The sequence below is a fragment of the Setaria viridis genome, chromosome 9, assembly GCF_005286985.2.
Source record: "Setaria viridis chromosome 9, Setaria_viridis_v4.0, whole genome shotgun sequence".
NCBI lineage: Eukaryota > Viridiplantae > Streptophyta > Magnoliopsida > Poales > Poaceae > Setaria > Setaria viridis.
Genome location: NC_048271.2, coordinates 9,908,892 through 9,924,578, shown reverse-complemented (window position 1 = coordinate 9,924,578; position 15,687 = coordinate 9,908,892). Strand labels below are relative to the sequence as shown.

General features: G+C 42.8%; 2 protein-coding genes across 2 annotated transcripts; one reads left to right on the top strand and one right to left on the bottom strand.

The window, feature by feature from the left end:
* The first annotated feature begins 6,174 nt into the window (after positions 1 to 6,174).
* On the top strand, positions 6,175 to 10,082 carry LOC117837551 (uncharacterized). The gene is made up of 9 exons (XM_034717229.2): positions 6,175 to 6,456; positions 6,543 to 6,603; positions 6,695 to 6,827; positions 7,107 to 7,230; positions 8,259 to 8,315; positions 8,387 to 8,483; positions 8,564 to 8,771; positions 9,574 to 9,634; positions 9,754 to 10,082. Exons 1-9 carry the CDS (start codon positions 6,190 to 6,192, stop codon positions 9,805 to 9,807), a joined length of 1,062 nt encoding a protein of 353 aa, XP_034573120.1. The 5' UTR covers positions 6,175 to 6,189; the 3' UTR covers positions 9,808 to 10,082.
* Positions 10,083 to 11,354: 1,272 nt separating this feature from the next.
* LOC117837550 (uncharacterized) lies at positions 11,355 to 15,687 on the bottom strand. The gene is made up of 4 exons (XM_034717228.2): positions 15,036 to 15,687; positions 13,650 to 13,802; positions 12,880 to 13,560; positions 11,355 to 12,732 (listed from the first exon to the last, which is right to left on the bottom strand). Exons 1-4 carry the CDS (start codon positions 15,408 to 15,410, stop codon positions 11,647 to 11,649), a joined length of 2,295 nt encoding a protein of 764 aa, XP_034573119.1. The 5' UTR covers positions 15,411 to 15,687; the 3' UTR covers positions 11,355 to 11,646.

Here is a 15,687-nt window from a genome sequence, read left to right as displayed (position 1 = left end):
ACGTGCTGGGCGGGAGGATTACGTGGGATCTGGGAGGAACACGTGGCCCGAGGGAAAGACGAAATGGTAGAGGTCGTCGTTGTTGCGACGTTGCCCAATGGAGACTGGATGATGCCCGCGACTATACCTCGCGTATGCGATGGATATCAACTCCGTGCGGCGCGCCGGCTGGTATGTCTATTTCAGCTTCAGCTTAATAGTCATTTCATATCTACTTTTTCTAATTGTTTCAGTCCAGTAGATAAAGGAAGTTTGATGTAGCTTTGACTATTACAGTCTGTTGCTGGAATGATACTCTGCACTAGAGCTAGCCTCTTTACGAATAATGAGTAATGTGTCTTATAGTATTTTTTTCTTGCAGGCTGACTTCACTTACACTACTTAAGTATCTTCCATGTATATTGAAAGTGACTCTTCTTTATGTCAAGAGTAGTAAAAAATTGTTAGGTAAGATTAAATTTAAAGTATAGCTAGTAACTTTTCTTCTTTATTTCTTATGTGTTCTTATTTCCTTTGTATTTTCCCATGCTTATTTCATATTTGTTTATATCTTTTTCTTTCACAATATTAAAGTGTTCTTTTCTTCTTCCTTCTTCTTTAGATCATTCATATTAATTTTATTTTTCTTTTTACTCTCCCTTGCTCCCCATCTCCCATCATGTTTTCCTTTTTCATCCTCATATTTCTTATTGTATTCTTTTTTATCCATTCTTTCTTCACTTATTCCATTATTATGTTTAGTTAGTTTCATCCCTCCTTTACTTGATATATATAGTTTTATCTATTTAATTTTATAGATTATATATTTATTTAATGTTTCTTCTCGAGTACCTAATTTATCCTTCATTTTTTTTATTTTTTTATTTTCCTTTCTCTGTTATTTTTCTTGTTTTTACTCCTTTACTTTTTATTATTTATGATCTTGCATATATTTTTCCATATTTTTCCTTAGTACATGATTAGAGAAAAGGCACCTTCTAATTTTATATTTTAAATTACTCCACTGGAGAATTTTTGCTACTACTTAGTATAGTTAGTTGTTCTATATATGTTCTATATCCATAATGTATTTGTTCCAAGTGTGCAACTTTTTGTTCGATGAGTTTATATATTTTGTTCTAGGTGTATAAATATTTGTTCTGTGAGTTTTTACGATTTGTTCGAGGTATGTAGATCTTTTGTTCCATAAGTTCATATAATTTGTTCAATGTGTACAACTAATTTGTTCCGTGGGTTCATATGATTTGTTTCAGGCATATAATTGTTTGTTCCATGAATTCATATAATCTGTTCGATAAGTACAATTATAATTTGTTTGATGTATGAATCTTCCAACTTAATGCTCATTCTACTATTTTGTCCTACACGACCAAATTTTCAATCTATCGTTCGCGTCATAAAATCACTTGTTTTGATGTTCAATATTTAAATTATTAGTTATATTATTTGTTCATCATGTTACTTTTTTTGATTGCATCATTCTAGTTACTCAAGTACTTGTTCGCTGTAATCAAAATTAATATTTTATTTTAAAAATATATTTTAAAAATTTCACCCAAACATAGTCATGTGTGGTCTTGTTTTGAAGATCTTATCATAAGAAATATAGTGATGCAATCAGAATTTTATTTTGATGATTAATTTGAGATTTATAGCTTTTTTTAGTTCGGATATATATGCAGGTGGATGATGTCATGATTTTTTCCTTCTATTGCATGCATGCACACTAGCTGTCTACATCTCATTATTTAATAACGCATCGAATGCGTTGTTGGTGCCTGATGGCTAAGCTGCTGCAGTGCGGACTACTTTTTGTTCAGGTAACAATTGTCGAATCTGTCGCCTTCGATGACACATAGACACACACTTCGATGATTGCCCTACAAGGGCATGTACAACAGTTGAGACAGTTGCTGTCTGCAAGCACTTACCATATCACACATAGATAGCAAAACAGATAACTTATACAATGATTGCTATTTAACTGTCTGCAAACTATTGAATGCACGAATATATCCATGATCAAGTATAAGTAAGATTATGTATATCATTTTGTTGCTTGATAGTAGATACTAATGGGATCAAGCACAAAGATGAACATACAAAATAAAATTTCTTCATGACCATCAATGTAATAGGTCTGCCTCTCTCCTCAAATGGCGTTGATAACTCACCATTTGGTCCTGCCAATGTAATGCATTATTCTATGTAAATTCACTTAGTAGAAATCAAGAGAACGAGAGTCGTATCCTCATCTTTTGGATTTAGAGGCTTCAGCCACACTGTCTCTTATCTTGTTACAAGATGATAAAGAACCCTTGGAGCTATATGGATAAGAGAACATTCATCTGATATTGAAATTTCCATGAAGACCACATTGTTATTCTCTACGCACTTTGAATCCTCCTCTGATTGTTCAGGCTGAAAGAAATCTTCAGGATCCAAAGCCTGATGTTCTTCATGTTGTGCACAAGCCTCAATACTGTTCTCATCTGTGGACACGCCAACGCACTGGATCGAAGTGCGCTCACGTGGCAGGTCCTGTCCATGCCTAATCCGCCGACTACTTGGTGCCCAACTGCTTTGCGCCCATCTAGCACGCAACAACGTCGTCCTTGCTGTGTCCAAGCTGCTCCACGCAGCCACGGCTGCGTTCGTGTTTAGGGAGAGACCACGGCGCCGCTGTGCCGTCCATTGCGAGCTTCGTCCAATCCAGCGAATGGGTCGATGAATCCGAACGTGAGGGACCGAATCCAGCTGCGGGATACCTTCCTCGCCGCCCACACAGACCGGCTCGGCGTGCACGCACCGTCGAGGATGATGCAGCTAGCGCCTGCGAGTCCCGGAGCCGCCGCGCCGTACTGCCCTTCCCATCGTCGGTCTTCTTCTCCCATGTCGCGGCCTTCTCCACGCGCGCGGCGATCGATTTTTGCCGCCGATCTCTCCGTACCAAAATGCGCTGGACATAGCTGATCGGTCACAACGGTCGTCGAGTGGGGACGGTACCTGTCCGTTTCTTCTCGGAGAAGAGAAAGGGGAAAGCTGCTGCCACAAGGAAGAGAAAGGCCGCAAACAAATCTGGAACTACTACATGTAAGAAGAAGAAGGCTGCAACTAGGACCGGGAGTAACTGATGCAAATCTGAGAAGATGAAGCAATTATTTTGTGCATGATAGATAGTTCCTTTTGTAAACGACAGATAGTTGTTTACTCCTCTTTTGTGCAAGACAGTAACTGTCTTGTCCTTTTACTTGTGCAGGCTGCACTTATGTAAGCTAATTAGGTACAAGTTTAAGGATGCTAAGCACCAAGTAGCATGTTATGCTAACTTTAGTAAGGTGATGGATTATCTGGATGCTGAGCACTTCACTTGTTCTGGGCAATGCTAAATTATTTTCATCCTTCTTATGTCTCTGAAATTTCTAAGATCAAGTACAGCATGCCATTATTTGATGGCGCTGATCAATCTGGGGATATTTCATAATTTATTCAACCTGTACAAATCTCAAATTGTATTTGTTTTAAAAAGGTACATCAATTGTTACAGGAGCCATTTGCAAAAAGAATCATCCCTCCACTGCAGCCAAATCTCCGGCCGTTCCACGTTGGTTTCCAGGTTGGCCAGCCACGTCGGCAATTGGAGCAGGTTAAGGCCCGTTTGGACCTGTGATGACATCCAAAACAAGTTTAGTGTGCTAATTTTGCAATTTGAGAGAAAACTTGAGGTCCGACCATGCATTTTACTCAAATTAAATTTTGTGGGATTATTATCAAATTCTTGGGGTTGATACATTCGACCTTTTGTCAAGTGCAAAAAGGAGAAGCAATATCTTGAATTCTTGACCCAGCAAGACTTTGGTTGAGTGTTCGTATCAAGACATTAAGGGTATGTTTGGTTGGACTGTGAGCTGTGAAAAAACTGATTTTCCTACCCTCAGGGAGAAAGTAAAGGTCCTTCCCCCTTTGGAAGGCTGTGGGCGAGGAGGATCGGGGTGTATCAGTGTCGAGAACCAACTGACTTATTCCTCATGACAGCGTTATCAAGGATCTGTGAGCGGTGGAAAAAACTGCTGTGAGCTGTGGAAAAGTTGAAAACTGTTTGGTTGCAACAGCTTTAAAACTGTAGGTTTGCTAAAGGTCTGAGATACGGTTGATATTCAAATTGATTGTAAAATATTGTGTTGTTCACTAATGCAAATTACCATTCTAGAAAGGAAATTTATTTTTTTAAATTTTGCATCCACCATTAACATCATTAATCATCTTAGTGTAAATGATGAAGAAAAAATATATCATTTGGCCACATGCTCTATGTATTGCCACCCGGGGTGTTACAGCTACAGATTGCTGGTCAGAAGTTTATCTTGAAAGCACCTGATGCTCTGCCATCAGCAGCATCACGGTACACAATTGATGAAAAATCACATCCATCTAGTTATGCCTGCACACATGTACTCTTTGTTCCGGAAAAATCCCATGGCTCTAGAGAGAGGAAAAATGAAAGACGAAATTACAGCTTGCTCTCGACGTTCAGGAAACTAGAGTCTATATTGTACACATAAACTCGCAATTGAACATAAACATGGCATGGGAGTACATCCACCGTCACAAGCAGTACAACCTTATTGATTCTCACTCTCATACAAAATTGCAAAAAGAAAATGCAGTAACTAAAAGCGCGTGACTGCGATGCGGCGCGCTGGCTGGACCGCGATGCAGATCGGACAGGGGAGGCGGCCGGGGAGAAGAGTAGGAAGGGGAGGCGGCCGGGGAGAAGAGCAAGCGCCCGGGAGGATAAGAGGGGGTCGGAGAGGACCAACGCCGAAGTGGAGAGGGCGGCCGCCGGAGAGCCAATCGAGCAGAGGAGACAGGGAAGGAACACCTGCGGCTCGTCGGAGCTAAGGGGGAGCACGAGCTGCGGGCAGCCGGAGCCGAGGGAGAGGGGGGCCGCCGGAGATGCCCGCCGCTACCTGCCGGGATGCCCGCCGCCGCGCCGCGCTGAAGAAGGAGGGAGAGAAGGGCGCCGCCGGAGCTCGTTTAAGGGCGCCACCGGAGTGGGCTGCGGGGCGCCGCCGGCGAGGGGCGGAACCCTAGCGCGCCTCGTCTGCTATCGGGATTGAGAGGAGGAGAGCGCCGAGACGGGAAGGACGGTGGAAAAAAGAAAACAAAGCGGTACCTGTAGCGGGAAGGCGGGTAATTTCGTTGAAGACTCCCTTGCAGCCGTAAAAGCAGGGCTTGCTATAGCGAGGGCGTGTTTGGATTGTTGGAAAGTTTAGTCCTATCAAATATTCGGATGAAACTTGAGCTAATTATAAAACTAATTGCAGAAGTTCTGGGCTAATTCGTGAAACGAATCTTAAGCTAATTATAAAACTAATTGCAGAAGTCCTGGGCTAATTCGCGAGACAAATCTATTAAGCCTAATTAATTTATCATTAGCAAATAGTTACTGTAGCACCACATTATCACATCATGGATTAATCAGATCTAATGGATTCGTCTTGCGAATTAGCATCCATCTGTGCAATTAGTTTTGTAATTAGTTTATATTTAATACTTCTAATTAGTATCAAACATCCGATATGATAGGAGTTAAAGTTTAGCCCCCAGACCCCTAAATGAATTAGAGAAAAGTTGCTTTTGTGAAGGCACCTGGAAGCCCACCCCTTTATCTAGCCTTTGACCTTTTTTTTTAAACAAAGGCAGGTTTCGAAGCTAAACCAAAAGCATCCTAAGTCGTTGTCCAAGTGCAGTGGAGCTAAGTGCGTACGTTCTTCAAATTCTACCGAAAACCAGGGAAAACATGTCTCTCAGGAGAATCGGAATCAATTTCTCTCCTTTTTTCCTCAAAAAACACAATCGTCCTGAATGTCATGGCTAAGCAGTAACATCCCAAAATTCTTATCCCCCATCAAATATAGTTGTAGGTCTAGTTTCTTGAAAGTTGAAACTATATTCAACGTGCGGTTTATTGCATTTTTAAGATTTAACATTATATAAAGCGTAAATGTTTATTTGTGCTTTTGTTTTTTTAGATTATTTTATTTGTGCTTTGTGTAAAGCTCGATACAAAATAACTTGGGCTGTAATCCAAAACCAAACAACGAATCGGCGGCTAAACGACAAATCTCGTCAGGGCCTACATGCTACAACGCCCTCACATACCGAGCTCCGGCCCACCATTTGGAAATGCGGCCCATGATGAGCCCGCCCCTGCTGTCGCCGTCCCCCTGCTCCCTTCTCCGCTTCCTCCGCCTCTGCCACGCCCCTCGCCGCCGGAACCCTACCGCCGCGCCGCCCACTCCTTATACTTTCCGCCGCCGCCCGCTGCTCCTCCTCCCCGTCGCCATGTCCTCCTCCGCCTCCATCACTGCCCCCAACTCCGTCGTCGCGGACCCCAGCGCGCTTGCCCGGAAGGTCGCCGCCATCCGCGCCGCCGGACCCTCCAAGCTCCAGGCAGGCACCCATTTCGTGCTTGATACCTTCTGTCGTGTAGCATTCTTGACGTGAGGAGTCGTAACTAGGCTTTGCCATTTGCGCAGGTCATCGCCGACTTCGACGGTACGCTCACGCGGTACTGGTACGACGGCGCCCGCGGGCAGAGTACGTTTTTGTTTCAATTGCATCAGTTTAGGAGGTAATCAAGGTTTTGAATGTGTTGAGAGGTTTTATCTGTGTCTCTTTGTGGTGGTAGGTAGCCATGGGCTGCTGAGGCAAGGGAACGAGGAGTACGACGCGAAGAGGGAGGCGCTGTACGAGCACTACCACCCCATCGAGATCTGCCCCGACATCCCACTCCCGGAGAAGGCCAAGCTCATGGAGGAATGGTACTACACAACTTGTACTGCAGAGTGTCTTTTGCAGGTGCCAGTTGCAATTGAGTTCACGATGCTGCACAAGAACCCATTCTGATAAGTTGGAATGAACATCTTCTTGGTGTTGGTTGGCATATAGGTTGTGGGTGCAGTGATTGAAGTGTGCTCTGACAGTGTTCATTCTTCTTCTCAATAATAAAATGTCACCACTTTGGAGTGCAACCTGAAGTCATGAACTTGATTAGATGTCTAATGGCCATAGCTGACACTTGAAGTTGGTATGTGCTACAGGTGGGAGAAGACTCATGGTCTCCTTATTGAAGGTGGTCTTACGTATGAAGCTATCAAAAAATCTGTGTCTGATGCTGCAATTGCTTTCCGAGATGGTGTGGTGGAGCTCTTTGAGTACTTGGAGGTATGATTTTGTTTATCAACCCCTGTATTTGTTATTGTGGCTATATTTTAGTAGACTCCTTCTGAACATTCTTGTAGATCCTTTTTTTGTGTTCCGTGGATTAAGATCATTAATAGCTTTAAATGTCACTATAGTAAACTGTAAAAGAACTAACTGTTAAGCCGCTGCATAAAAAGTTTGAAACATGCACAACCTTCTCTCTTTTCCCTTTCTTATTTTCTTTTGATTCTGCTATAAACATTTCTGATTCCCGTGCTGTTCTTTTTCTTTTTTCTTCATTTTTGATTTCCATTTCTTTCCCTCTTACCATTTTTCAAATTGAAAGCTGCAAGTTTTGGTGCACCAGTTTGCAAAATACTTTTGATAGTTTAGGGCATTGTTTTTGCAGAGTTTGTTAGCACATCTACCAGCAAGCATATTAGTATTCACTGAAGTAGTGAAGTTTGCTATGTTGTTACTTGCCTTTCTGCAGAATTCTTGTTATCATGTTTAACAGTTTAAGTGAGTTGTGCTGCACATATGAAAAAGTAGGCTAGTTGGGATCTCAAGTCTCAGTGTTTCAACATGTTTCACGCATTTAAGTAAGCTGGTGAGCAGTCTATAATATTTATAGTACATGCACGAGACAAAAAAATGTCTTCTATTCCTTTTCCATTGTTTGCTTCTTCTTTTTGTCTTAAATTTATTTTACCAGATGATCCCTACTTTCTAACTGTTATGCATCTGCATGTGCAAATTTGTTTTTCTAATTTGATGGGATGCACCACATTTCAGATATGCTTCATGGTAAACATGTTTTGTATGTTTCCTTCTGAGGTTGGACAGATAATATTTGTCTAGTGAACAAAGCATTTCCTAGAATTCTATGATGCATCTTTTTCATCCTTCATGCCCTATTTGTAGGTAACGATGTGATATTATGGCTATATCAAAACAGGCTTACCTATGATGATAATATTTTCGGGATCGAGAAGAAATAATTGATATTTAGGTGAATGTCTAAATAAGACTCTCAATTGTAATTTCAGGAGAGAGATATTCCAGTGCTGGTATTTTCTGCTGGACTTGCAGACATTATTGAAGAGGTAAGTTTCCAATTTCCACATATTGTCAGATGAATTTAATTGCTGATTGACACATCCTGCTCTTTCATCAGGTCTTCCGGCAGAAGCTACACAGATCATTCAAGAATATCAAGGTTGTCTCCAACAGAATGGTGTTTAATGAAGAAGGTCGTCTTGTAGCATTTAAAGGTGATTGCTTGCTTACATCATTGGGTAAAATGTATGCTGTTGCGTATCTTCCCATAGAAACTGACAAAAGCCTAATGCAGGTAAAACAATTCACGTCCTGAACAAAAATGAACATGCCTTGGACATGGCAGCTCCAGTGCATGACAGTCTGGGGGATCCAAATGGATCTATTGATGACTATTCATTGGTGAAGAAAAGGACCAATGTGCTGCTACTTGGTGATCACATTGGAGACTTGGGGATGTCTGATGGTTTAAACTATGAAAACAGAATCGCTGTTGGATTCCTGTTAGTATCTTTTCCCTTGCCTTGCTTCATTCAAATTAGCAGTGCTACTACCATCTTGAGAATGCCATTTAACTATGCTCAAGTCAACTAAGCTGATTATTGCTTTCTTGATGTGCAGCACAATTACTTAAATTTGTGGGCACAATTCTTAACAATAGTGAAATGCCATCCATCATTGCAATTAGAAATTAAGTACTAAACATCATAATGATTAGGTTGTTGCTATTTTTAATTTTCCCTAATTTCTGTCTATCATAAGAAAAGGTTCTGCACATGAAAAGTTCTTCCTTTCTTGATTCTTACCACCATCACAGTTGCTTGTATTGTCCACTGAGTTGTGGTTAGACATGCTTCTTTCAAACTCTCCATTGCTAGCTGTATTTTTTTTTTATCCAGGCTTGTGTAAACATAGGCTTCAAACAAAAAAGGGTGTTTCTTTGGTTCAGAACATGGTAGGGAAATTACAGGAAGTTCAGGTTTCTGTTCCACTGGTTTCCTTTAATCAATTCAAAGCTATTTTTGAATGAGTTGCTTGATATGTTTGACTATGAAGCTGAAATGAACCCAAATGATCTGTAAATTTTATTGTCTCTGCAGCTGAATATCATTCTAAAACCTCAATTGATGCTTTACTGTGCATAGGTCAGGAGGATTATCATGATGTTTTGTTTGAATGCTCAATTACAGTATTGTGAACGTAAATGCTATTATTATTTCCGTCTTGCACTGTTCCCTTGCAGCATCTACCACACAAAACTTTTATGTCCATTGTGCATAGGGTGACGCTGAACTGATTTTCCAGGAATGCCAACATTGAGAAATCCCTGAAGGATTACTCCAAGGCATTTGACATTGTGTACCTGGTGAGACATGGCTTAGCACATTGCAATTGCGTTTATTTCCTCAAAGTTATTGTGGCTTTGCACCTTATTCAATGTTTGTTTTTCACATGGTCCGCTTCTGACAAATCAATTCAATGAAGAACGATGCTCCAATGAGGGGAGTTGTTGAGCTTGTGTCTGAATTATGCCCTTGATCCAATTATCTTCTGCTGCGCCCATAGAAAAGGATTTCGCCCCCTGAATTTAGCAGCCCCTGCAATCCGATCACCCAAAAATCTGGGAGTTCCACTCCCTCGCTAACCATCCATGCCTGCTTCATAAGCAGCTGTTGTACAGGCTCATCGCAGGGCCAAAGAGCCCTTGGAACAATGATCAGTCTTCACTTGTAAGCTAATCCCAATTCGTGTTATATCCAGATCATGTGCACTATGGAATTTCAGCATTGTTCATACAAGCTTTTCATTTTCAATCTCCTATGATAGCTCATTCATTCTTGTTAACAAAGGAAAGGTAAACTTTATGGGTGAACTGTGAAGCACTGCGAGGTTAGTTGGCCAGAAAAATAGCTGCAGATGGAGGTAAGGTAGACTCCATCATCTTCACGAACCTTCTTTACGTTAATGAGAATCTGATCTAAGGATGCTCTCTTTGTTCTGATTGTGACGAGATCTAGTTGTGGCTTCAACATGGCGCACTACATTTTCATGCCTCTTCCTTTTCTTTTTCCTGATCTAACTTGCGAGAATCATGAGATCACATAAAGTGAATCAAATGTATCATATCGCGTAAATGACATGTACGCCACAAGCTTTTGCGTCATACGACATCATGCACCAACCGATTCTTATGAGCTCTCCTTTTATGGACTTTGCTTTATGATCTGGTAGGGGCTAAGGACCATCAGACCATCTAATGAATCCGATGGTCCTTCATGCTCATGTAACATGACAGAATGGTAGTAGTCGCGAAGGAAAGATGATGGCCAGCTCAACTCCATGAGCAAGATTACAATAGGAACATTCGGACAGAGTGGCATTAGTCAAAGATTATATTCCTAATCCAATGCATTTAATCATGGGCATTCATTGGACGTCCATGCGTGCCTTGATGGTTACATCCTAGATGAACAAATCATTTTCTGACCAAAGTATGAACAGCTGAATGCTACCAAAGTATTCAGCATTCTTATATTGACGGTTTTTTTACTTTTGCCCGTAACAAGATGAACTGGCAATGTGGTTTTGTGCTTTCGCTACCCAAAAAAAATCACCTATGCATTTTAGTAACATTAACTTTAACGGTTAGGATTCGACATCTGAAAGCCGTGCACGACAGCACAAAAACCATTGTGATGCATCACAAACCCAGCCCGTGATCTCACATGCCAACCTCCCCAGAAAGAAATGGATGTCGCGTGCTTCTCATCAGCAGCTCGTGAGTCCATCCTCTGAAAAATGCACTTGCCATTATCACGGATTGGATCTGACAACTAAACAGCGTTTACGTGCTAACGCCTTTTCAGATTCCGACAAAGTTGCATAAGTTGACAGTATAATAACAGCCATAATTTTGGTCACACCAGATCCAGTTATCTCTCGAGACGCATCGCAGAGGCTCTGAAAGACATGTTCACTCAAAATGTGTGGACATATGCTGCTTCCAACTAGCAGATTCAGAATTCCAGCTTGATGCTTGTTGGAAGATATTAACATATTACATCTACAGATAAACAGGCCCGTAGTTCATTATAACAGGGGGGACATTTCTCATTGATTAGTCATACAAGGCTCCAAAAGATTACAAAGCAGCAGATGAGGGAAGATAGGAGCATACACCTCTATACAAAATTCAGGCGGAATGCTCCTATGCGGCTATGCCTGGGTCAGTTCATACTAGATAAATTAGTACAAACAGAAAAGGGACTAAGTCTTCATCTAGGTTCTGCGTCATACCACGGCTCAAGGAAAAAGAGGCTCTTGATGTTGAACATCAGGGCAGACTGTTGTCGTGTCTCAGCCACCCATGGCAACAAGCTATACAACGGAGACTACAGGTGTTAGCGCAACTTCCATCGTTGGTGTTGCCTCAGGCCATGAGAACTCAAAAGGGGCATCGGTGGCAAGAAGCTGAGGGGCGGATGCAATCTCTTTTGGGGAAGATTGGGTGTAGTGGAACTCAATTTGGAGGCGATGGTGCAACGGGGTTGATGCCATCAGTCCTTTCTTGATGTCTACCTGTAGTTCCCGGATTGGTATGGCTGCCAAGAAACTCTTGATGTATTCTTTGCATGATTCTTTGCCCTTGGACACAAGGATGTCCTCTCCAATATCATTCTCACTGTCCTGGTCAGTTGAAGAGCTCTCGGGACCTGAAGAATCCTTTGATGGTCCGCTTGAGTCGGGGCTAGAAGGTTTCTTTTCAGCCTGTACCTTGTGAATCGTGGTAGTGTTGTCAAACTTCAAAATGTATGCCTGGCTGCACCCTTCATGGAGCCTCTCTCCAAGGGTATCGATAATGTAATATGCATCATGCTCAACCTTGAGGAGAAAAAAGTGGTCATTCCAACTCACTATGTATAGGTTAGGGTTGTCACTAGATGAGAACTCTGCCGCCTGGGTAATCTCATCCCAGATGCTGTCAAATGACATGGCGCCATTAAGAAAGTCAAAACCGCCCATGTCCTCATCGCCTTCAGGCTGGAAGAATCCAATAAAAGATTTGCTTGGGGAGACTGTCAGTGGGCGAATCTTGGCATGAAGGACAGTTTCAAGATCAAAGTGCTTATCAGGAAAGCGCTCTCTATATGTCTCGTTCTCACAAAGGTTTCTCCACTCTAGTGATCCTTCACGGATAAGGCTGTCAAACTGTGACTGAATAGGCATCATATTCCGATTTGCCTGGAACCAGTCTGCAATAACAGCCACAAGTGCTGTACATGCACTCTCCCCAGCTGCTCGCTCACTTCTCTGGTCTATTGATGCAAAGAACACCTGGGACGAAAGTTTCATATGGCCATCACGGCTAATTATCTCCTTGAACTCCCAATTCCCCACAATAAAATTATCATCACCAAATTCTGACACCATACCATTTGCTGATCCATCTTCAGCTCTTGATCCCTGCAATACAAAGAGGCATTGCTTAAAATAAATACCATGAACTCTCAAGAATAGCTCTATAATCCAACAATTAAGCTGAAGTGAATTAGTGAAAGGCCATAAGCGATAACTTGTTTTACAATGCTAAAAAAGGAAGGGAAGAATTACCTCTGAAACAGATTGATCAGAAGAGGTTAGCAGGCGTCGATCATAGTCAATATCATCACCTCCCTCTTCCCCATATGCCTTCTTCAACAGAGGTTCACCTTTAGCCTTCAGTGATCTTAAACTCAATTTCCTCTTCCTCCAAGGAAGTATACTCCGTTTAGCAGTTGGCAACACAGTCTCCTCAGTGGTCGATGGCAACATTTTCTCTACATGATAACCGACATCAGATTTTCGGTGACTATAATATATCCAGTCCTCATGCTCCCCATCAATCTTTGCATGGGCATAAACTAGGCCACCGACATAGTTGACAGACTGCAGCGATCCATAACTGAAGGACTTCCTGATAGTTGAATCCCCAATTTCATCTTCCTGTACTCTGTCATCCAGATCGTCATCGAGAGACTCAGTATCACATGGATATTCAGCACCATCACTGTTAACACAGAACTTATCTTCGCCGCCTTCATCATCTTGGCAAGTCTTCTTGGACCTTCGTGTCGCCACCAGATCTGTGAGAATTTTTACTTTCCTCAGCCCTGCTTTGATAACTGAAACCTCATCTTTTCCTCCAGGAAGAGAATCACCAGATGATGGGGACAATGGAAAGGTTGCAGCAGGTCGTTGTGATGCATCGGACGTTTCTTGAACAGCTCTTAGTTCCACCATACTTAGAGTGAGCTGCACAAAAACACGATTCAAAGGTCACAAACTATAGTAATTCAAAGGAGAATTGTTAACCAGAACTTCTTGTTCATTTGCAAACTCACGTGAAGGGATGGGGCTGATTCAGGTTCACCACCAGGTACAGACAATGGGAGAATTATCTCAATCACCTCCTCAGCTGCTGATGCATAGTCTGCTAGGTTGAGAGAAGCAGTTCCCAGAATTGATGGTTTATTCTTTGCCCCTATGTTGATGTCCTGTGCCGAGAAGGAAAAAACTAAGATCAGACTCAAAGCTTGCAAAAGTCACTAAAAAATGAAATCAACTCAAAGGAAAACACACACACAAGCTTGCCAAGGGATGATACATCCAAAGCTAGCATATAAAATGAAATGTTCTGATTGCCTTGACAAGGAAACTATCTTGTCCATACAAATATATGTCACTGTCCAATACTAGCCTTCACAAGGTGCCATGTTACTGTCAGGAAGATAAATTTGCTCTATGTTAACAGGAATATGGATACACAGAGGTTTCTTTCGTACATGTATCAACTTACATATGGAAACTTCTCGTGTAGTTATTCTTTTGGAATGCAATGTATGTGGATTATTTCTCCTTGTCTATAAGGGAAATAAAACTTTATTACACACGGGAAAGTCCAAAGGAACATTAATCATTCCATGGAAGAGATAATTCTACAGCGGATTGAAAAAATAATTGGTCTATACAAAAATCACAGTATAAATTGCAAAAGGGTAAAGTGGAACAAAAATAAAAAAATATAGAATGGAAATAGATAAACACAATAACCCTCAGCAGAATTTTCTAGAAACAAGGGCCTGTTTCTGAACATGGAGGATAGGCTCCAAATCAAGCTAAGAGCAAGTACATTGCTATACCTCAGCAGTCTCATAGGTCGTCTCATGCAGTGCCACGTAGGATTGTTGCTGATGTGGATGAGAGAGGACAAGGAGAGAGAACGAGGTCGTTGTTTCGTGAAACAACCGCCTCATAAGCATAATTTTAGGAGTATGAGACTGACTACTCCACCATTGTACGAGTTGTGGTTGCTATGTAACTTATAGTATTTCTATTTTTATGTGTACAAATTAAGGAAATAGAATTACTACGAGACAACTTAAAAAGACAAGGTTGTTTATTAAATTGTCTCAAGATTACGTGTCAATGCATGAGACCGCCTATTAGACAATACCAACGTACTTGCTCTAAAGCCCAAAACCCTACTGAGCAATTCTCCATTTCCGAACAGACCATAAGAGGGGAACAAATAGAACAACCAGATTTCGAAAACAGAAATTCCCTGCTGAACAAAGTCAAACAAGCGACCAATGATGCAATCAGACCCACATCGGAACCATATGATGATATACAGTAGTTTGCTGCGTCCTTACGAGGAGTATGAACAATACAAGCAGATGTAATAGAAGTATAGAACCCAACTCTACTAAACAGGAGAAGGTGCTCACGCTGAAGACGCAGAAGGCGAGCTCCCAGGGCTGGAACGCGGCGCCCTCCCGCTGCGACGCGGCCGCGAGCGTGACGACGCTCTCGAACTCCTCCTCCCACGCCGCCTCCGCCGCCTCCCGCGTGCGGTTGCGCCTGACCGCGGCGCGCCGCAGCGAGCCCAGCGCCGACGCCCTGGGCCCCTTCCACCTCACCTCCGCCGCGACGGCCCTCGGCGGCGCGGCGCCCGCCGCCTCCCGCTCCGGCGAGGCCGGCTCCACCGCAGGCGCGGGCGCAGGCGCAGGCAGCGGCAACCCCTCCGCCCGCCGCACCACCAGCCGCACCCGGAACTTGCGCGCCGCCGGCGGCCGCGGCCACCGCATCATCCTCGCCACCATCAGCGGGCAAAAATCGACGACCTACCAGTAATTATAAAGCAACAAGCAGCCGAGAAAAACGCGGTTCCGGAACCGAATCGGCGGGGGAAGCCGGGAGGAGCGACGAGACGGCGGCGAGGTCGGACTCAGACAGAGAAGTGGGATTGGATTTGTGAGGCGCTCAGGTAGAGGACATGGGCTTGGGGTCGGGGCGCGGCGCGGATGCACGGGAGGAGAGAGAAGCGGAGCTCGGAAATAAATAGGGAGGTGAACGTTAGGTTGGGGGAGGAGAGCAGTA